The 24,448-nt window shown below is 41.2% G+C and overlaps 1 protein-coding gene across 1 annotated transcript; it reads right to left on the bottom strand.

Annotated features, from left to right (window-relative positions):
- Positions 1-2,712: 2,712 nt before the first annotated feature.
- Positions 2,713-21,584, bottom strand: FRMD7 (FERM domain containing 7). The gene is made up of 12 exons (XM_072124189.1): positions 21,282-21,584; positions 14,481-14,585; positions 13,183-13,225; positions 11,740-11,818; positions 11,237-11,334; positions 11,045-11,159; positions 10,409-10,556; positions 7,875-7,970; positions 7,582-7,745; positions 4,440-4,508; positions 4,282-4,357; positions 2,713-3,913 (listed from the first exon to the last, which is right to left on the bottom strand). Exons 1-12 carry the CDS (start codon positions 21,336-21,338, stop codon positions 2,828-2,830), a joined length of 2,136 nt encoding a protein of 711 aa, XP_071980290.1. The 5' UTR covers positions 21,339-21,584; the 3' UTR covers positions 2,713-2,827.
- Positions 21,585-24,448: the final 2,864 nt, after the last annotated feature.

Consider the following 24,448-nt stretch of genomic DNA (forward strand, 5'->3'; position numbering starts at 1 on the left):
TCCCTGGACATGTGATGTCACACAGGTGCACAGCTTGTTGTATCCCTGGTCATGTGATGTGTCACAGGTGCACGGCTTATTGTATCCCTGGTCATGTGATGTCACAGGTGCACGGCTCGTATCACACAGCTCGGATACAACAAGCCCTGCATCTGTGTGACATCACATGTCCAGGGATGTAACGATCCGTTCACCTGTGTGACATCACATGACCAGGGATGTAACGATCCGTTCACCTGTGTGACATCACATGTCCAAGGATGTAACGATCCGTGCACCTGTGTGACATCACATGACCAGGGATGTAACGATCCGTTCACCTGTGTGACATCACATGACCAGGGATGTAACGATCCGTTCACCTGTGTGACATCACATGTCCAAGGATGTAACGATCCGTGCACCTGTGTGACATCACATGACCAGGGATGTAACGATCCGTTCACCTGTGTGACATCACATGACCAGGGATGTAACGATCCGTGCACCTGTGTGACATCACATGACCAGGGATGTAGTGATCTGTGCACCTGTGTGACATCGCATGACCAGGGATGTAACGATCCGTGCACCTGTGTGACACCACATGACCAGGGATGTAACGATCCGCGCACCTGTGTGACATCACATGACCAGGGCTGTAACGATCCGTGCACCTGTGTGACATCACATGACCAGGGCTGTAACGATCCGTGCACCTGTGTGACATCACATGACCAGGGCTGTAACGATCCGTGCACCTGTGTGACATCACATGACCAGGGATGTAACGATCTGCGCACCTGTGTGACATCACATGACCAGGGCCTGTTTTTTTTATCCACCGTAAGTAAACCGTAATGCAAGCAGTGATCTAGAAAACTAAGGAATTGATAGAGCATTTTCCACGATACTTCCTGTAACTTCATCACACAATTGATATTAATTATTTGCTAAAATTGGACAACCCCTTTCAGTACAAGCTAAAATTCCCTTAATCACTTTTCAAAGTTCATTTCAACTCAGAAAAAGCATATTCGGGGTAAGCTGTATTTGAGCTCGAGCTATGAAGAAAACATGAGCACTCCTTCCATTGCATAATCTAAAAGAGTAACATTATGTAACTCCTTCACCTATCCGGCTGTGCTGCTGCTTTAGCCATATTTGTAAGATCTCAGGTGAACTAGACGAGTTACAAGTGGGTAGACTGAAATTAGCTGCTGCACGCATACTTATTAAAATTGGCCATACACATCTCTATTGGCAGGATTGGCCCACCCTTTAGATGTGCGAGGCGGGGGACGCAGGGGAGGACCTATAGACTGCAGGTGGTAGGGATCATACAGGTTTTATAGTGAGAAGAATCTGCAGGGGAGAATAAAGGACCTACTTTTAGCCACATAACCCATTCTTGATCTTGCCACACATATTTTACAGATGATGTATTATTACCGAGTACAACCAGGAGGTGGCGGCAGCAGCTGAGACTGTTTGAGTTTATGATGATTCCTCCACCTTAGACCAGTCACTCTATCACAGGTAAATGATCCTGGGACCGGGCTGTGACTTTCTCATAAATGATTGATGGTGGCGCTCATGAGCCCCGGAAAGAATAATAGGTCTACATTTATGTTTAAAAGTTTGGTTTTTTTTTTCACTGCAACTTTGGATATTTGTAGTTTTTCTAGGACTAGAACTGTGTTTCTAGCTGCCTTGTTCGTCTGACTTGGGTCTTAGTGGTATAGTTCATATTCTCTGTAAAAAAAAAAAAAAAAAAAAAAAAAAAAAAAAGGCCAAGAAATCCAAAATTCTGCAGGGGTATGTAAGCATTTGCTATTTAACCCTTTTGCAACTGCCATACAGCTCAACCAAGATATTACAAAATAACCTTTTTTATTAGTTATGGTTTTTAGAGAAATATTACAATGGATGGCAGAAATATTCAAGATGAGAACCAGTTCAACCATATACAGTATAGTAAATGCATTGTTCATGCCTATAGTCTGAACATGGCTGTAGTCTGAATATGTAAACACTAAAAACCAGTCTGTATTGTAGCCTAAGGCTTCCTTCACAATTCTGCAAAATGTAGAGCTGAACTCCCCTAACATTCCTTGTATACTTGGGGGTCTGTACAAATCTTTCTTTGATTTGTTATCTTTTGATACTAATTGGCTATCTAAGGTTATTAGATCCCCACTGAAGAGGGGGGGGGCAGGAAGTTCGGTCCGCTGTATATCTGCCATGCTGGGCTATTAAAGCTTGGCTCATATTCAGACATATAGTATCAAATCCGAAGTCCTCTGTTTTGATGCATGGGGAAATTTTTATTATGACCTGAAAAAAAAACCCTTGAAAATGAACATGCGGGTAGGTTGCAGGAGGGGAAAGGCCATAGGGTTATGACCCCTGGTGCATGTGCAATGCATCCAGTGTTCAGGACTTGTGAATCTGAAGTGGCTAAGTATCTAGACCACTACGGTCTCTTACATCGTGGGAACCCGATGGCCAAAGGACCTTCTGTACATCTTTGGGACCCTAAACCCGTGCCGCATAAGGACAAACTAGCGTGTTAGGGGTCCCAAACTTACTACCAGGTTTTTCTTAAATGACATCTACCAACAGGATGAAAGATTGTATGCAAATGAGCCTGAGGAGCTCTAGGCTCCATTAACAACTCTGGAGCCTCTTACGCTCATTTTCATACAGTCCCTCATCCTGGTGCTAGTAAATCTACACCACAATTATTTCTGTGAATTTTCTGTGCAATTTTCCCAATAACTTCCTTAATGGATTATACTCAAATTTTTGATATTAACTCAAAGGGTAGGACACCACTTTACAACTTTTAAGTGTGGAAATGTTTCCACTCGTGTTTGGGCGTCCTGCTTTCCCATGGCTGGACATTTATAGGGATATCTTCCTCCTCTTCTAGTTGAAGACTACCTGAGGACAACCTAACTCTTGCCATGGGATGTCTTACATTTTTCCCAAATACAGCGTAGTAATATGGATTTATGATCTCCGATTCGGAGTCACTCGATTCAGTCCCACTGTAGACATATCTCTCTGTGACTTGTGGGCCTTTCTTTGAAGTCGATGGAGGAGGTGGAGGCGGTGGTAATGGTGGTGGGGGAAGTGGTAATGGTGTAAGCTGGTGAGGTAGTGGTTTGGAGACACTAGATGTTCTGCTTAAAATGGGGTAAGGACCTAGAGGTTGGAACTCTGAACCACGGGGCAAACATTCTGATTTCATATCTGAATGACTCCAAGATCTCTTCGAGAAAGGTTCTTGATCGTCTTCCACTCTTGTCACTTGCGCATCTGCCTGGGAACTACTTTTACAACTGGTCCGAGGGTAAACCGGTTGATGGTACTCCTTCAACCTTCTAAAACTTGGACTTCTCTCTGCTGATTGCGCAAAAAGCTTTGACTGGCTGGTCAGACGTATAATTTCCTCCACTACCGCTGACGTTTGAGCCGGTATTGGCGAGATACCATCTGTATAGCAGTATATTTTGGGAGGGCCTTTATTGAACTTGTGTCTTGCGGAGGAGGACCCGGTACCCATTTCAATATATGTCCTTGGTGAGGCAGGAATTCTGTCCCTCATGCTGCCTTCAGAAGAACTTTTATGATTCCCAGAAAAGTGGTTACTTTCCTCATAGCAAGACAAGGGTCTTCTATGTGAATGCTGGTGGGACATCATACTGGCAACGTCACCATAGCTACAGCCGGGGAACGAGGAACTGCTTTTTGATTGTTGCAAAGATACTTGTTCCATCTTCTCTGGTTTGGACGTCTCTATGTCAGACTTAAAAACGACTTCAATAGCCGAGTTCCTTCGATTTTGGTGAACAAATGGGTCCCAGCTCACACTGTTGACGCTTCTAGAGCATGGTCTGCTGGTGTATACCAGACGGAGGTCATGGGGCTGGAGGGAAAGAAGATGATGGAGTCAGTATCTGCTCATCATTACATTTTAGCGGTCTCTGACCTTAGTGAGATTATTGATCATATTTGGTTTGCTTTTGTAGATACAGACAGATACAGAATAGGTTCTGTAGGTTTGTTCTCAAGTTGAATTTGTATGTAAGTCGGAACTGTATTTTATAATTGTAAACCCAGCCAAATTGGATTTTAAAAATGTTGGGTTGTCATAATCTTCATTACAGACACCTTTTAATAACTGTTATAGCTGATTATTGTAGCCTTAGGCTAAAGTACAGTAAATTACCAACATCCAGAGGGCCGGTTGTAACTAGGGGTCGTCTGTAAGTCAGTGTATATATATTTTCTTACCTGTTTTGCCACTTCAGTCAGGAGGTCGGGGGACGACCTGCATTGTCTTTCATGGAGGTTTGCCTGTAAGTGTTTTCTGTGAGAACAAAAAAAAAAAAATTAGAAAGTTCAGGAACCAGTGAGCAGATACATGTGATATCAGATATGCAGGACATTACCTTTCAAAGGGAAGATTCTTTGCTTTTCCTTTAGTCCAAGAATCAAACAGCTGTTTTTGGGTTCTGCCACTAAGAACGAAGATAAAGTTTTAATGCCTCCACTTTTGAAATAAAGAAAATCTACCATCGGGGGTGTAACTAGGAGAGGCTGGGTATATAACAATATATACGCACATATACACCCCCACCCACCCACACCCAGTTCTGAACTTATACACCCACTTTTATATACAAACGTATACACTTATCTGCACACATGTAAGCAGAAACAAATCCAAACCGTATATACACAAATTATCTACATATAACATTTGTAAGCATACTGTATAGTACATGCACATTATATACATATAGTACATGCACATTATATACATATAGTACATGCACATTATATACATATAGTACATGCACATTATATACATATAGTACATACATATCATATACTTATACACTCCACCATACATATACACACATGCAGTATAAAAACACCATGTATACACACAATATATATATATATATATATATTATGATATGTGAATGTATTATGCATAATATACACATGTGCAGGCACATATATGTATGTACATTATGCTGTTTAAGTGTATATGATGTATATGACACTATATACTCTCCTCATAACTAAGTTGTAGATTCACACTGAAGGCATCAAAACTATGAATTAACGCATGTGGAATTATATAGTGCACAAAAAATTGTGAAACAATTGAAAATATGTCTTATATTGTAGGTGCTTTTGCTGGGACTCCTGCTTTGCACACTCTTGGTAATCTCTTGATAAGCTTCAAGAGGTAGTAACCAGGAAAGGTATTACACCTAACGGGGCACCTGTGATGTGAAAAAGTGGGATTTCATTCCTTATAAATGGGTTTGGGACAATCAGTTGTGTTGTGCAGAAGTCCGGTGTATACACAGCTGATAGTCCTCCTGAAAAGACGGTCAACTGCTTTCTTTTCTAGCTATTATACAAAGGAAAGGAAAACGAGTGGCCATCATTACTATAAGAAATTAAGTTATGGTAACATTTCTGCTTGTTGCCTGTCCTCAACAGTGGTTTCCTAGCAGCTAAGACTTGTTTGGGCGAAAGAACACAAGGAATGGACATTAGACCAGTGAAATCTGTGCTTTGGTCTGATGAGTCCAAATTTGAGATCTTTGGCTCCAACCACCATGTCGTTGTGCAGAAAAAGTCAACGAATGGACTCTACATGCCTGAAGGAGGAGGTGTGATGGTGTTGGGGGGGCTTTGCTGGTGACACTTATTTATACTGAACCAGCACGGTTACTACAGCATCTTGCAGCACATGCTATTCCATTTGGTTTGCGTTTAGTTGGATCATCATTTATTTTCAGCAGGAAAATGACTCCAAACACACCTCCAGGCTCTGTAAGGGCTATTTGACCCAGAAGGAGAGTAATGGGGTACTACTCCAGATGACCTGGCCTGCACAGTCACCAGACCTGGATCCAATCGAGATGGTTCGGGGTGAGCTGGACCACAGAGTGAAGGCAAAAAACCCAACAAGTGCTAAGCATCTTTGGGAACTCCTTCAAGACTGTTGAAAAACCATTTCAGGTGACTACCTCTTGGAATTCTCTTGATAAGCTTCAAGAGTGTGCAAAGCAGTAATCAAAGCTAAAGGTGGCTACTTTGAAGAACCTAGAATATTAGACACATGTTCATTTGTTTCACCCTTTTTTTTGTTAAAGAGGTATTCCAGGACTAATAACATTGAGTTTTGTTATACTCATTTATTTATAGCATTATGGGAATTCTGTATCAGACGTTCATATTCCCGGAATACCACTTTGATTTCACATGTGTTCATTCATAATTTTGATGCCTTTAGTGTAAATCTACAAATTTTTATAGTCAGGAAAATACAGAAAACTCTTTGAATGAGAAGGTGTGTCCAAACTTTTGGTCTGTACTGTATATGTATATATACATGCACACATACATATATCAGAGCGGGCAGCTGTGTCATCAGGTGGGGAGGTCAAGCAGTCTGCCATTCTGCTTTGCCAGCAGGTGGTCAGCTCTACTGGTGGGCGCAGAGGTGGGGTGCCACTGATCATTTTTTGGTCTCCCCTTCCGGGCCACTGTCTACAATGAATATCAAGTTTGATAAACCAGGGACACCGCTAGATGTAGTGGTAATCCTCTTATATTTGTTATTCATTTATGCTACTGAGCCAGAGGGGCTTTGGGGGGGGGATCACAAGGGCTCCTCCACTGTTATACTGTGCAAGAAGAAACTTCGCACCCACTGAGATAACAGGCTCCTGCACAGTTTAACAGACAGTAAAGCTGCAGCACGAGAGGGCTCTGGTAACACTCCCAGAGTAGTTGTAACTCATTAAAGGGGTATTTTCGTCTGGGCATTCACATTCAGTTTCATTAATCTGCCATATATAAACATTTTTTCAATTAGATGTTATTAAAAATTGTTTACCCGTGTGAAGATAATTTCTCATAAATGTAGTAATATGGTCCCTTAGAAACGAGATAGCTTCCTCGGATACGACCACCTCTGCTGGAGTGATTGCACATAGACACAAAGGGTGTTTGTATATGAAATGTCCAGGAGTTATTGCAGGTCCAACAGCCGTCCGGTGGTAATGATCGCTGAATCCAGGAGGTCCGGCAGGACTCAATAGCGCATGTCTGGCCACTGCTGCCAGAGTGTGACGTGGTCGTATCCAAGGAAGCTATCTCGTTTCTACTGGACAACATGACTTCATTTATGAGAAATTATCTTTACACAGGAACATTTTTTTTAATAACATCTAATTGAAGAAATGTTTACCTACGACAAATGAATTAAATTAAATGTAAATGCCCAGATGGGAAAACCCCTTTAAGCATAAATAATAATAAATGTTGATTTTAGAAGGAAGGAGGCGATGGATAACAAATATAAGAGGATTACCAGGATTACCACAGTCACGATGCCTGGATGTATGAATAAGTGTCCCTGGTTTATCATCACTCTCCTTCCAAAATCTATAAAATACATTGGTGAGAATTTTGTCAGGTCATCAGTACCAGGTAGTAATATTTTCACTATAGATCTAATGACCAAACTCTGATGGAGAAGAACATTTTCTATGAATGTTTTACCTGTATCTGAAGTTGGAGCCTTTGCTGCAGAGGAAGGGTTTGGGCTTACATTTGGGTTCCTCGGATAGGCGGAAGAACGCGTGATACTCCACACAGGTCTTCCAAAAAGCTTTACAGGCGTCTCGACTCACCATAGTGAACTCTAGCGTGTCCTTACATAAGGTCTACAAAAGATACGATTGTGTCCATGAAAAGATGGAAGGAGGTAATTTGTTACAACTTAACAGAATAAATTCATCTTGTCCCATTCAGAGAATGAAGACTGGATACAGGAGACATCCCCTTTAACTCACATCAATATGTGGATGAAGTTTGATCAGGAAATTTTTCCTTTTGAAACTCAATTTTCTTATAGTAGCCCAGTTGAAAGTATTGATCTTGGTGTTTCCCTGTAACAATAAAAGGGGTGATAAATTTTTTAGTCTACAAAAATGAGAATGATTTTACAATTGGGTCGTGGACCTTCATTATATGCATAATGCAGTTTACTGTAGGGAGTCACGGGGGCGGAGAAGAGTCATACTAGGCTTGGTACATCATCACAATACAACTACTGCATAACGTACCAAAGGTAGTTAATATGATGGTGGCGAGAATATTATTCAAGCCAGGTGGCGACATAAAGGCATGACTTCTCCACCCCCATGAGTCCTTAAAGGGAACCCATCATCAGAAATTAAGCTAACAAACCACTACCAGTATGTTGCCAAGTAGCTGAACATCCAGATCATGTATCTATTACCCAGTTAATATGTGATATGTAAACTGGTTGTATTACATCAAGGAGGCGGAGAGTTTAACACTGAAGTCAAGCTCTCTCTTCCCCAGAAAGCCCTTTCACTGTAATTGATGGTCCTGCATCCAGCGACATCACTAACCAGATCTCCCGAAGTCCGATGCGTGATGTAAATCACAGAGTAGGAGGCGTTCAGTTTTAAAATCTCCGCCTCCTTGACTTTATACCAGCAATTTACATCTCCCTTCAAAGTTGATTTTCTGAATGATGCATGAAAGAAACAACAACTAGAAGGTGTTACGCTACACTGTAGGCCAATTGGTGATGACAGGTTACCTTTAAAGTTACCATCCTTGATAACAATGCTGGTGTAACCCACATTTAGCACAGCATTTTAGAACTGCTTTATGGTTAGAAGGAAACTGATAAACTGGATAAAGAGAACCTGTCAGCAGGTTTTATCCAACTAAACTACTAGTCCCCTCCAGTAGGGGGTGAAATGTGAAAGCTCATCTGTTCACCCATAAAAAAAATTCCCCCAAAGTCAGGCAAATATGACTCTTCTCATACCATTTTCACATGACCATTTCACAGTCAAGTTTGGTGGTTGTAGTGGGTTTTCACTTCATAAGCTTGGGATCTCTAGCCCCTAGAAACAGGCTTCTTGCACCATATTAATGAAAAGATTCTCATCATTCAGATCCCATAAGTTCTCCGAACTACAGAACTGGACATACAGGCAGTTAAAAATTAGACAAGAACTGGATCTTTATCTGCAGCTTCTATAGGAAGGGGGGGGGGGGCTGTTGTACAATGACAAATTATACAATTTCCCAATATACTTTCTGTATCAATATCTCACGGTTATCTAGATCTCTGCTTGCTGTCTTTCTATAGGAAGCTTCATTGTTTACTTCCAATGGACAGAAATAGTCACACAGGTGCACAGTTCGTTAGGATCATATAGAGTAATCAGAGCTGCGTTATATAACTAGCCGCACACCTGTGTGGCATCACATGACCGGGGATGTAACAGGCTGTGCACCTGCGTGCCATCACATGACCGGGGATGTAACAGGCCGTGCACCTGCGTGACATCACATGACCGGGGAGTGTAACAGGCCGTGCACCTGCGTGACATCACATGACCGGGGATGTAACAGGCCGTGCACCTGCGTGCCATCACATGACCGGGGATGTAACAGGCCGTGCACCTGTGTGCCATCACATGACCGGGGATGTAACAGGCCGTGCACCTGCGTGCCATCACATGACCAGGGATGTAACAGGCCGTGCACCTGCGTGCCATCACATGACCAGGGATGTAACAGGCCGTGCACCTGCGTGCCATCACATGACCAGGGATGCAACAGGCCGCGCACCTGTGTGATATCACATGACCAGGGATATAATGAGCCGTGCACATGTGTGACATCACATGACCGGGGATCTAACGAGCCGCACACCTGTGTGTCATCACATGACCAGGAATATAACGAGCTGTGCACCTGTGTGACATCACATGACCAGGAATATAACGAGCTGTGCACCTGTGTGACATCACATGACCAGGAATATAACGAGCTGTGCACCTGTGTGACATCACATGACCAGGAATATAACGAGCTGTGCACCTGTGTGACATCACATGACCAGGAATATAATGAGCTGCCCACTGGTGGGGCCATGGTCAGATTTCTGTCCACTGAAAACAAATAATAAAACTTTTTCTAGATCTCTGCTTGCTGTTATTCTATAGAACTATAAAAAAAAATGGTACAAAAGTATTCTGTAAAATTATACAACTTTTCATTATATAAAAAATAACATTTATTTTCTCGAATGGTACAACCAGTAGGTCGGCTACTAGCAAGCAACCATCTGTGGTCTCCTGGCTTACACAAATACAATAGGGAAGTTAAGCACAAAGCTTAAAACTATGACATCCCGCTAGGAGATGACAGGTCAGCGCATTCCTGGAATTTTTAAATCTTACCAAAAAAAAACCTTTGACATAAGCATCAATGACAAAGGACATCTCAGTTTTAACATCGGCTTCACATATGATTTCAATTTCTTTTAATCACTGACCCGTAAAACCAGAACACCCATATGAGCCACCGCGAGGTTGATTTGCATATTCTCCCCATCAATAGCTTGGTGAGGACGTATTCCATACATGTCCAACTTTCGTGCTATGTCCAGGAGCTGCATGTCTGACTCAGCTGGAGATTTTCCCCTGTAATGTAAAAATCCTAAGTGAATTTTGTATAATTTTTTTTTATTTTTCTAGGTACATACAGTATATAGAGGGAAGGGTGTGATTAACACAAGGGCAAAGATTAAGACATTAAGGAAGGGAACTTTCCTACAACACTATAACTCTGCAATACAAGGACATGACATTTAGCAAATCTGTCCCTTCTAAAGACAGCAGATGAAGAACGCAGGAGTCTGCTCCCTCATATAAAACAGCAGCATATATAGTGTTATAGAGCAGTGTTGTGTAAAAAAAAAAAAAAAAAACTTTGGGTGAGCTAAACTACTTACTATAAAGCTGCAGCATTGGCTTCTCCATAGATATGTATTGTAGTACCTTTGCTATCATAGTCCATCTCGGAATATCAAGATGGATTTAGCAAAGACTGTAAAGTAAATGTTGGTTTAGGAAGTAGTAATGGGGGCAGAGGGGAAGAAGCCTGAAAACCATTTACCAGATATACTTACACATGGCGCTGGTAATACTTGAGGATCTTGTTGTCTAGATACTCCTGATTAGGAACGTATTGGGTTTGTTCCAAGTGTTTTCTGGCCGTCTCATCTTCATAATCTCCCAACTCCGCTACAAAAATAAGACCAGGATATCGCTAAGACATCGTAACAGCAAACAAAATCACATAATACTCGTATGTTACTCACCCTGAAGTATGTAAGATGTCATTAAGGCCCCGCTATTATCATTACAAGGTAATTTCCCAGATGCCAAATCCTTTTTAATTTGAAGAGCAAACAGATATCTGCAAAATTTTAAACATTGTTACAAATATATTTTAGTGGAGGAATCGGGTGGCTGCTAGAAGTGGAGATACAAGTATTACATACGGCCTTATAAGCAACATCATTTGCTACGTTTTCAAAATGTGTTGTTCTGCTGTCAGTAGAACAAGAGCAGGACCCTGGCCCCTCCCCAATCGTGACATCATCAAAGGTCCTTCACTATGTCAAAATCATCTAAGTTCTATGCAGTATACAGTGATCCAGTGATCCAGGATGGGGTATCAATATCAAAATGGGAAATGGGGGGGGCGGGCGCAGAGATCAGAAACACTGGGGGGGGGGAGAACACTAATTTATCAATTCAATTATCATAGTGGTCTATTAAGGTGAACATAACTCCTTAGTCACAGGGAAGAAATCATTACCTTGTCAACTCTCCTCGCAGCTGCCCGGGGTCCACTGGGAAAAATTTAACCAGAAATTTGAAAATAGTATCTTTAGGGTCTTAAAAGAAAAGAAAATGATATATTACATAGAGAAATCATAACATACTTGGCAAGTACTAACCATGGCACAACAGTTGACTTTTTAAGAACAAATATTTGGTCACCTGTAGGAGATCATTATAAGTATTCTAATTTCTATTTCTCTTCTTTGGGATGTTTGCAGTTTTTACTGAATACACAGCTATACTCTTTCATATACAGGTAGCTCCCCCTAGTGGAGACTGCCGGCAGGGAAATTCTAAAATGTAAACCCTTACCGACATGTGACGCACTAATACATCACATACCAGCTTTGGGTGTATGGAGAGGGCTCAGGGGCTGATCCCTCTCCATACAAGGTGGGCGTTTGCTGCATATTGCAGCAAACACCCACCGTTAACACCTGCAGTTGATGCTGGCACCGATTGCGGGTGTTAACCCATTTCGGCGGCGCCATCTTGGATTTGATTGCAGCCCCCTGTGACGTCATTGGGGGGAAGGTGGTGATCAGTTGCCATGATGGCCTCGGGTCTTACGAAGACCTGAGGCTGCACACTGTAATGAATGACTTAGTATATGCAAGGGGGTCTGAGACATAATATATAATTATTTTTTTTACTTTTTAAAAGTTTTTACTACAAAAACCTAAAAATTCTAATGCAAAAAATATCAAACCCCCCTTTTCTTAGAACTCATATAAATAGGTATCGTCGCGTCCCAAAATGTCCGACCTATCAAAATATGATAACCGTTATTCCCGGCGTTTAACCCTGTAATGAAAAATAGTACTCTAAGTCGAAAATACCATTTTTTTACATTTTGGAAAATATAAAAAGAATTCTATAAAAAGTGATCACAAGGCCTTACACTCCTAAAAATCATCAAAAGTTGCAAAAAAAATGACACCACCCACAGCTCCATAGGCCATAGTATGAAAAAGTTATTATGGCAAAATGAAGAATCTTTTTTTTTGTACAGGTGGTTTATAATGAAAACATTATAAAACCTATATAAATGTGGTATCCGCGTGATCGCAGCAACCAAAAGAATAAAGTAGACATGTCATTTGGGTCGAACAGTGAAAGCCATAAAACCAAAGCCCACAAGAAAATGGTGCAAATACGTGCATTTGGAATTTTTTTTTCCTGCTTCCCAGTACACGACATGGAATATTACATATTGTCACTATGAAGTGCAATTTGTTACGCAGAAAACAAGGCCTCACACAGCTCTGTACATGGAAACATTTTTTAAAAAGTTTTTTGAACGTGGGGAGTAAAAAATGGACTCGGCATTAAGCGGTTAAAGGGAAGCAGATATCTCCTTTACATCTCATATCTCATCAGCTCCTCTGGCTTCATACAGTTCAGTTTTAAGACTTACTTTTCACCTGCTTGGTTATTGGCTTCAGAAGTCCCAGCCAGACCTGAAGAGTCAAAATAACACAGATTGAGGCAACGTCCAATCAATGCATTACTACCTATACAAGGTGTACGGTAATAATAGGACTGTGTAACAAAGTGTCAAATCAGTGGCAGCAGCAGCGTTAGACAATAAGGACTCATCCTATTGACAAGGTGAACAGTCACACTTAGTTAAAGGTCCAGGAGGAATAATAGTGAGACAGCACAAGAGTTATAACTAAAGCTACTTCACCTATATGGTTTATATGCTTCAAAAGTACACAATGTATAGTACAGTATAGTGCAATTTATATCCAAGACCTTGGCATATAACTCATAATAACTAATAATAATTCCTTTATTTACATAGCACACGCAGATTATGCAGCGCTGCACAAAGCTTGACGGACATTCACATTCAACAACAGAAAAAAGAAAAGATATGATTTGTTATACAATTTTTTTTTTTATTTAGAATAAGGTACAGACAATACAAGACCAAAAACATAAGAGATCATATATACTGTAAGAAGGTAGTGCCTTTGCCAGCATCTCAGTACTTTATGAAACTTTATTTCACATGACCTGAAGCGTGTGGTGAGCCACAAGAGGGGGGGGGGCCTCATGCACATTCTTCCACTCCTCCGCACCATCCCCCCTCCTCCCCTGCCTGCTCAACGCACATGACAGGAAGTGGGGAGGGAGCTGGATGAGTGTGGAGGAGAGGAAGAATGCATGAGGAGTGCATCCCCAAAGACTCACCACATGCTGCTACCAGCTACTGTGAGAAAAAAGTTTTTATAAAGTAGTGGCAGTATTGAGTATTCAGATTTTTTTGCATAGGTTATTGCAACCTGTCACCAGCTAAAAATCACATTCCTGGTGACAAATTTGCATTAAGTATTTTGTGCACTAAAACAATTCTTAGGCTGCATTCAGACGAACGTATTCCTGCTTGGCTACATCCGGGCAAGCATACATCCGCCACGATGGAGAGTAGGAGGGGCAAGCCCTGCTCTCTCCATAGATATGCACGGCCGCAACATGGCGAAAGTTAGGACATGCCCAGTCTTTTCCCTGTGTACGGAGCAGTATGGTGCCGCACGTGTGGCCATAGCTGTCTATGGGGGTCGTATGCCTGGCCATAAGCTTGCGGCTGTACATACATCCCCCATAAGTTAGTGAATGTAGCCTTACTGTACATTATTTATTACATTCCTTATACGTTCCAATATAAGACGACTAACATGAAAGACACATGAAAGGTCAGCGACTCACCTGGTAGCCTGTATTGTTCTTAAATTCCAAACCGAAGTACTCCTTCTCGGTCAGGTTCAGATGACTGCAACTCATATTGAATAATTCTTTTCCAGGAGCTTTTTGCTGCAGAATAATAAAATAATGATCGATCTACAGCTGCATTTTACTTATCAGCTTTTCCATTGATGGTTCAACAGCAAGATTTCTCCTCAAAGCCAGATAGAAAGGACACTTAGGCATGTCTAGTCTCCAGGGGTCTATAAGATACATGTCCAACCAATCTCAGGAGAGTGGTCCCATCACATTTGCTATTGGGGCCTAAACCTGGGCAGAAATCCTGACTATTGGAAAAACGGATTGTGAGTAATTGGGTATTGACCCTAGGGTCGTAGGTAGATAATAAAGGAAGGAATAAACATGAAGCCCTTCTGTCCTGGGTAGTAAAATTCGACGTCCGTAAGGTGGGGTCAAATATATTTGATGTTTGATTTGATCTTTGGAGCCCCAGTCTTGTAACCATTGGTAAAAGCAAAGTATTGGTTATTGGAAAGTTGTGTAAATGGGCGGATGAGGCTTCAATCTCCAATCAAAAACTTCTCTTTAGTTCTAGGTCCCCACTCTGCCTCCTTACATTGACTAATGTGTAGAACATCTTTACTCACCCCCACCAGACCTTAAAGGGAACCTGTCACCAGGGACCTCATTTGCACTAAAACAGATTGTAAAAGCCCATGACACCCGCAGTGCAAATCTGCCTCTCTGCCTTTTCTAAGCATTTATATTACAATATAATTGTGTGTTATAACTTACTCTTGCATCCTGACAAAATCCTGGGGTAGTCACAGGGGTAGGGGTTGGGCTTGGTTTTGGATGCATTTCAAAAAACAACATGTGACTTGTCTGAGCTACAAGCTGCCTCCATCCTTGTGCTCCTGTACAGCTTGTCCCTCCCCCACTGATGTTAGGCTGACCAGGCTGTGACCTCTGAGAAGGAGCAGAAGGAGGAGCTATACAGGAGCACAAAGGTAGGGGCCAAGCTCTGAGGAGGGAGTAACACAGACAAGCCACATGTTGTTTTTTGAAATCATCCAAACCAAAGTCCAGCCCCTGTGACTATCCCAGGATTTTGTCAGGGAGCAAGGTAAGTTATAACACACAATTATATTGTAATGCAAATGCTTAGAGAAGGCAGAAAGGCAGATTTGCACTGTCATGGGCTTCTGCAACCAGTCTTTAGTGAAAATGACATCCCTTTAACATCTACACAGAGTTGGTGGTGCCGATACCCAAGTGGGAGGACGAGTCACCTGTCTGAAATCTTGTGTGTTAAATGGAGAGAATACATCATCAGATATGTGTACAATGTGAATAGTGGATACAATTTGGCACTTCAGAGGGTCTTACAAACCAGTTTTGAGAATCCGTCCAACATCTATTCCCTACTTCACATTAAAAGTGGAATAATAGATAAAAGACGTATAATGCTAACGTGAAGCAATTCTGGAATTAGCAAGTCGATGAATGAACGATTTAATTCCATTGTCTCCCGGGACGTGAGAGATACATCAGGGCGAGGAGCGGAGATGTTTGTTGGTATAATGAGCAGAACAAGTTTCCAAAAATCAAGCGCTGTTGGATGAAATTACTAGTCTCGGTGTTCAGCCTCTCCTCTAGTGACAGGGTAATGGTAGCCTGCGCCGCACAGTCATGCTAGCTCCTGTCTAAGTTACGGAGGATTCATGTAATTAAAACAATTAAAACCCTCTCCATATTAACATCTCATCTGCTCAATTCTGAAGACGTTGCCAACCAAGAGAGAAATCCACCGAACTGTACAATAATTTCACAACATACACAGGTTATCAGGATTGCTGCTTGGGGTTAGAAAATGGAGAAATGTTGAAATGTATCCGCCTCGTATGGTCCCAACACATTTTTATGGTTTTATAGTATGTTACTGTTACTGAATTCTGAACATTAACTATGACTAGAATTAGAAGCTTAGATTGTATTGTTTGATGGTTTGTTATATGAGAGCTCTGAACAATAAAGGGGTATTCCGGGAATACAAACGCCTGAAACAAAAAAAACATAATGCTATAAATAAACGAAGACAACAAAACTCACAAAATGGAGCTTAAAGGGAACCTACCACCCCGATTCTACCTATAAAGGTAGAAGGGGTGGTAGGTGGATGGATGGGACGTGAGGATAGCCCTTTTTTGGGCTAATCCTCACGTCCCGGGTGTCTTTTAGAAAACTTTATTGCATGTATATGCAAATTTTTTAATGCGGCTACTGGGGCGTGGAGTAGCCGGACATGAGGCTACTAGTCGCGGCTACTCCATGCCCCAGTAGCCACGTTACTCCGCCTACCAGGAAATCTTCGCGGCCGCGGTTCCGGAGCATGCGCAGAAGGCCAAAGATGCCGAGGGAATCGGATGGGGGCGCGCAGCTACCATGAGCTGCGCGCCGAAGATTACCTGGTAGGCGGAGTAACGTGGCTACTGGGGCGGCTACGCCCCAGTAGCCGCATAAAAAAATTTGCATATACATGCAATAAAGTTTTCTAAAAGACACCCGGGACGTGAGGATTAGCCCAAAAAAGGGCTAATCCTCACGTCCAATCCATCCACCTACCACCCCTTCTACCTTTATAGGTAGAATCGGGGTGGTAGGTGCCCTTTAAATACTTTGCTTTTAAGATTCACAAAATTTAGGGATTTCTAAAGTAGACAGTTATCTCCAAGATGGCCAATAAGGAATACTACAATTCCCATGAGCCCTCAGTTCTTAGTAATAGTTCCTCCCTCTCAGGCTCTGCTCCCAGTGATGATCTAACAGACTGTCCTGGTCGGTTACCATAGTAATGATGTGTGTAACTGCCATCACTGCACACTACCTCACTGAGATGACATCTCACCATAATGGATCTGTCACATACTTTACTGGTGTACCATGCACATACATTCCCCATATATCAGTATGACCTGCCACCAGCTGATTGTCTCCATGGACAATATCATCATCCAGTCCCGTCCATGTAAAAATCATCCCCCCCCCCCCAACATGCAGTCCCATGTAAAACATGCAGTCTCCCACCTTAAAAGGTTCTGTCTGGCATATGGTATGGCTTTCTTCTACAAATAGCACAACACCTGGATACAGTCTGTGCTGTAGAAAACATAATCTAAGTTGAGCTGTAATACCATGTAGTACCTGCGAAAACCCCTTTAAATCTACTGACAGGCTTAGATCAAAACATTTACCTGCCAAAGATATAGTGCTACATAGAAGGCAGTCCCTGAATCCTTCCATAGTCCCATCTACTGTAAATGCATCCCTCCTGTCCTTCCTGCCTCTTAACATGCAGTCCCATGTAAATGCCCCCCTCCTGTATTAGTATGAGAATTTATTTTAACCCCTTACCGCCAAAGCCACTTTTCACCTACCTTTTCACCCATTTTTTTTTTTGCAAATCTGCCCTGTGTCACTATAAGTGGTTATAACTTTGCTTTAACATATCCAAGTGATCTTGAAAATGTTTTCTAAGGAAAATTTGCACTTCATGTTAGTTGAAAAATTCTTGTGCTACGTTTTGCGTTTTTTCATGAAAAAAAAAAGATATTTGGTGAAAATTTTGAAAAATTCTGGTTTTTCAAAATTCTAAATCTTCTACTTTTTCCACACATAGTCATAACAGCAAAATCACTTGATAGCCAACATTAACCAAATACAGGCAGTCCCCGGGTTACATACAAGATAGGGTCTGTAGGTTTGTTCTTAAGTTGAATTTGTATGTAAGTCGGAACTGTATATTTTATCATTGTAATCCCAGACAGAACTTTTTTGGTCTCTGTGACAATTGGATTTAAAAAATGTTGGGTTGTCATAAGAATCAGGATTATCAATAAAGCTTCATTACAGACGCCTGTGATAACTGTTATAGCTGTTTATTGTAACCTAGGACTAAAGTACAATAAATTACCAATATCCAGAGGCCCGTTTGTAACGAGGGGACGTATGTAAGTCGGGTGTTCTTAAGTAGGGGACCGCCTGTATCTGCTTTAGGTCTCCCTGGCTTTTTATGTATGCTCTCATTTTTGTAGGATGTTATGGGGCTTTGAACTTTAGGTGCGATTCTTCACATTTTCATAAACACAAATAGCGTGATTTTGTGTTTATGAAAATGTGAAGAATCGCAGGACCTGCTCAGGTTTTGAGTCACTTTGAGAGGCCTAAATAAAAGTAAAACCCCATAAATTCCCCCATTATAGAAACTAAACCCCTCAATGTATGTAAAACAACTTCCAAGTTTGTTAACCCTTTCATTGTTTTATAGGGGATATAACAGAATCATGTGCAATTTTGACATTTTGAATTTTTTTGGCTAAATTAATGTGTTTTTCAAAAAATGTACAAATTCTCAGTGGATAAAATATCAAAACGCTCCACAAAGTTTGCTACCCAATCCCTCCCGCGTATAACAATACCCCATATGTGGTGGTCACCTGCTGTACGGGCGCACGCCAGGGCATCGAAGGGAAGCTGTGCCATTCAGCGCAGATTATGCATTTATTTTTTTGGGCAATTTTAACGTGCAAGGGCTTATTTTCTGCAACATTATTTTACTTCATACTTCATTTTAGTAGGTCATTAGCTCATTGATGAGATTTTATTAACTCTTCAATGTATGGAGGAAAAGAAAACCGTAAATTCTGGTTTCCTTTCTTCATAAAAATAACATCTTTATTTTATAGATCACTACTGTTACGGTGATACCTCATATCGTTTTTTATATATTTTTACAATTTTACTGAAGAAAACTAATATGGAGAAAGTCTCATTTATTTTCGGATCGCCAAATTTTCCGAGACACAACTTTAATATTTCCTGGTTGACAGAGCTGGTTTAGGGCTTTCTTTTTTACGTGTTGAGTTGTCCTTTTCATTTTGGGTGCATATAACTCGTTTTTATCACTTTTTAGAACTTTTTTGTGAAGGGATTTTATGAAAAATTTACATTTTTTGGTGATTGTGTTTTTTTTTCTATTAGATATGTTTGTGTTTAGGGGACATTAACTTTATTTTATTAATTATTTTTAATAAAAAGGTTTTTTCATTTTAAAACTTTTTATTTATTTAATTAACTTTTACAGGCTCTGATCGCTTGTTCATGCCCTTATTCCTATAACACAGTGTAATACAGATGTACACTGAGCATGCTCCCTGAAAACACCACGCAGCCCCAGGGCACCGGCAGAACCCGGGCTGCCAGCGGAGGATCGGGTCCCCTTTGTAGTGTAGAAGATCCTTGCAAGCTGTGGTCATGACTGTGGCGTGTAAGGGGTTAAAGCTAGAGGGTGCTAGAGACGGGTGCCAGCTGTAACATACAGCTGACACCCACAGCTTCTGGTACCTCTTGATATATCCGGCGCTACGAATGGGGGGAAGAGCTCCAATCATATATGGGCACAGGAGCGCCAGTGTATGATAAATCTCCCCCTAGGAATGAGAATCAGGGTCCTGCGCCCCCTATTGTGATAAAGCGGCAGAGGCATTGATGCCGTTCCATTAGTTTATATGAGGCTGATGAAAAGTCGGCAAGTACGGCGCATGCTCAATAGCTTCTCTATTCAAGCAGCGCGATTTGGGACCCCTACTAACCTAGTAATAGTTACTAATAACTTCTATTTTTGATTTTCCCTTAAATGGATATATGGAGATATCTGGATCAGCTTCTTCTCCATATGGACTATGGAAGAAATGTTATTATACTTATTCTTCTTGCCATCTCTTGAGTCTGATATTAGAAGTCTGATATTAACCCCTTAGGAGCAGTGTTCCTACTCAGGTGGACTTTCCCATGTGAAAAATCCCATCTTTAGCACTGATGTAGCCTTGAGCAGTTCTCCCTTTTATCTACCCAGGACTCATATGCTCCATTCATGCTGCCAACTTTCCAAATGGATCAAATGCCTGCAAGTAAAAGGGTCAGATGTGTTCATGCTATGGAAGAATAACCCACACGGCACGAGCCCTAATGAAGCCATTAGCTACAATAACATACTAGACCCATGGTTTGGATTCACTTGGTTTCAATGCAACTGAATATAGGTCTGTAGGATATAGGAAATAAAAGTGCGTGCATGTGGATGAGTATATACACTGTATATATATCTATTGGGATACTGTATAGAGAAATTGCTAAATTTATATGTAACCTGTTAACGTTGCATTGTGATCCAATTGTACCCCAAGTAGCTTAGATTTATGCATTTTTAAAAAAAATTTTTTCTAGAACCTGCCACTAAAGCATTTGCAGTCCCATGTAAACCATAGACATACTATTTATAATATATTATATAATCATATATTTAATGTATTAATATATACATATTACACATCAGACCCCATGTCTTTAATGCATCAGGTTTCTCTATAGATGCCTATGATAGGATTACATATATATAGGTTAGACCTATAGAAAAATCCAGCTCTGCTACATCTGTTTTAAGAAGCAGTCACCCATTTCCCCACAATCTTACAGAAATTGCAATACATATATGCATTATGTCATGTTTAGATTAGGCAATTTTTTTTTTTCCATAAACATGAACTGGTGAAAGCATTTGTGTTATATGAAAAGACAAAAAACTCACATTAATAGGTCAATTTGCTAATGTAAATGTTGCTGCACTGGGAAAGACATCATAGAGCAGGAACTATGAAATGATGGAATAATCTACATAGACGATCCCAGAACAGCTCCATCCAACCCAAAATCTAAGCGATGGAATAGAGTAACAGATGTACTTACATCCACAACAAAGGTCTTCTGAGAGTCATCTAGGAATTGGACCTTCAAGTGCAGCATCGTTGGGTGTAAGACGGAGTGTGACCTGCTTCCAAGAAGTGCAGCTGGTTGGAAGAATATGTAATGTCACAGGCTGCTCTCGCCCGGCTCCCACTGAAGCAGACAGCATATAGAAAAGCATTGGCAAGTCACAGCTATTACTTCATACATTACACTGGAGACTCAATAACATCTCTTACAGTTCTTTCAATTCTATGTAGAAAAGCATCTAGAAGAATAGCTCTTAATAGATCCGATATTAGGTCACTTTTATAATATATGATATTGTAGAGCTGGGAATAGCTTTGGTGTCGGAACTTAAAACTTTATCCCACAATTTATTATTTCTATTAAATGAACACTCCAGTGACAAGTGGTACATTATACCTCGTGTCTGATGGGAGGAGCATGACTCTAGGAAAGCAATGAGAAAGAGTCATGCTCCTCCCTTCAGGCCCTACACCAAGCATTACAGGTGGTCCCCTAGTTAAGAACATCCGACATACAGACGACCCCTAGTTACAAACAGACCTCTGGATGTTGGTAATTTAGTGTACTTTAGCCTTTGTCTACTATAAACAGTTATAACTTATCAAAGATGTCTGCAATTAAGCTTTATTATGAATCCTGGTTCTTATGACAACCCAACATTTTTAAAATCCAATTGCAACAGAGACCAAAAAAAATTTTGACTGGAGTGACAATTATAAAATATACAGTTCCGACTTACATACAACTTCAACTTAATAACAAATCTACAGAACCTGTCTTGTACGTAACCCGGGGACTGCCTGTATTTGATGTATTAGCTTTAACTGGAGTGTTCTTTTAATTTATTTTAGTAACTTATCGTAATAAGTAATCAATATCACATCTGTGGAGGCTGCGACCTGGCCCCGTTTCCTAGACCTATTGACACCCCTGGCCAATCATAGCGACGGCTAAGTGCTAGGGGTGTCCATTTGACGGATTGGCGTTTCGGCCACCATTCTGGCAATACGTCCGAGTCAGGCGGCCAAACTCGAATGGCAGGTCTGCTCATCTCTACTAACGGCCTGTTCGTAGATGAGATTTAATGAGGTGAATGCGACTTAATTTCTATACATTTCTACATTAGAGCAGCTATACATTGGTGGACTTTATATCAGACCTTTCCGTTGGACACTCCGATGCCTCCTTTTCCCAGAGGCCACACCTCCTCTTCAGACAAGTCGGAATGTTGAAAACGGTCTTAAATAAATGTGGCATTTCATGCGGAAATTACTCCAGAATTCTGGTGTAGAAAGATTGATAAATCCTCTTATGACTTATCGCTCACCACACGCTTCTGCTGCCTTTGATGAAGGGTCCAGAGTTCAAATTCTGTACAAAATATGTTAGAACAATTTCCTGTAATATTTATTGGCATCACTGGAGTGGTGTGAGTGCAGAGTGGAGACTGTCCCCAGACACGGATGGGAAGAGGAGCATCTCCCGTCAGAGAATCTTCTTGGTAAAGAAAAAGCTTAAGGGGGTATTCCCATTCTAGAAAATTATTGTACAATTACACAATTTTCCAATATACCTTCTGTATCAATTCCTCAGGGGTTTCTAGATCTCTGCTTGCTGTCATTCTATAGAAAGCTGGTCACACAGGTGCATGGCTCGTTGTATCACAGAGGGTAATCAAAGCTGTGTTTTATAATGGGTCCTGCACCTGTGTGACATCACATGACCATGGACACCTTTCTATCCACTGGAAGTAAACATAGAAGCTTTCTATAGAAGGACATCAAGCAGAGAATTGATACAGAAAGTATATTGGAAAATTGTATACATTTTTCATTATTCAAACAATAACATTTATTTGCTAAAATGCGAATAACCCTTTAACCCCTTATTGACGTGTGACGTAGCTGTAGGGCTGAGCCCTCTCCATACAAGGACAGCATTTGCTGCATTTTACAGCAAACAACCACTGGTAACAGTCACAGTTAGTACAGGCACCGCGAGTGTCAACACTGTAAAGCTGCCGGAGGCATTTAAATCCCGCCCCTTGTAAAGTCAACGGGGGGTGGCGATCGGTTACCTAGCCTAGTGTCATACAGAGACCTGAGGAGAAACCATCGTCTGATTTTAGCCCATGTATTACAATGAGTTGTTGACACATTGGTAATGTGTAAAATACACGATAAGCCAGTTTATGGTAGGATCAATTTGACAACCTAGGGTTAAAGTAAAAAAACAAAACAAAAATGAAACCCAAATTCGAATCACCCTCCATTACTTAGAACTGATATAAAATATAAACAGCAAAAATCAAACATGTTCGGTATGGCCGTTATCCCAAAATGTCTGTTTAACCCCGTAACAGAAAATAGCACCTGCACATGCCACTTTTTGCCCAATTTGAAGAATCTAAAAAAATTCTATAAATAGTAATCAAAAGACCATACAGTCCTTAAAATGGTAGCATTGAAAAAGTCATCAAAAGTCGCAACAAATGGCACCACTCTCAGCTCTGTACACCCAAGTATTAAAAAGTTATTGGTGGCAGAAGATAGTATCATAGTATATAAGGCTGGAAAAAGACGCAAGTCCATCAAGTCCAACCTTTAAGAATTAAATAAATGTTTTATCCCCATAACCCGTAATATTTTTTCTCTCCAGAAAGGCATCCAGGCCTCTCTTGAACATGTACATAGAGTCGGCCATAACAACCTCCTGCGGCAGAGAGTTCCATAGTCTCACTGCTCTTACAGTAAAGAACCTTTGTCTATGGTGATGGTAGAATCGCCTCTCCTCTAGGCGTAGAGGATGTCCCCTGTCTATGGTGATGGTAGAACCTCCTCTCCTCTAGGTGTAGAGGATGTCCCCTGTCTATGGTGATGGTAGAACCTCCTCTCCTCTAGGTGTAGAGGATGCCCCTGTCTATGTTGATGGTAAAATCGCCTCTCCTCTATTTGTAAAGGATGCCCCCTGTCTATGGTGATGGTAGAACCTCCTCTCCTCTAGGTGTAGAGGATGCCTCTGTCTATAGTGATGGTAGAACTGCTTCTCCTCTAGGTGTAGAGGATGCCTCCTGTCTATGGTGATGGTAGAACCTCCTCTCCTCTAGGTGTAGAGGATGCCCCCTGTCTATGGTGATGGTA

Source organism: Engystomops pustulosus, chromosome 9, assembly GCF_040894005.1.
Source record: "Engystomops pustulosus chromosome 9, aEngPut4.maternal, whole genome shotgun sequence".
Taxonomy (NCBI): domain Eukaryota; kingdom Metazoa; phylum Chordata; class Amphibia; order Anura; family Leptodactylidae; genus Engystomops; species Engystomops pustulosus.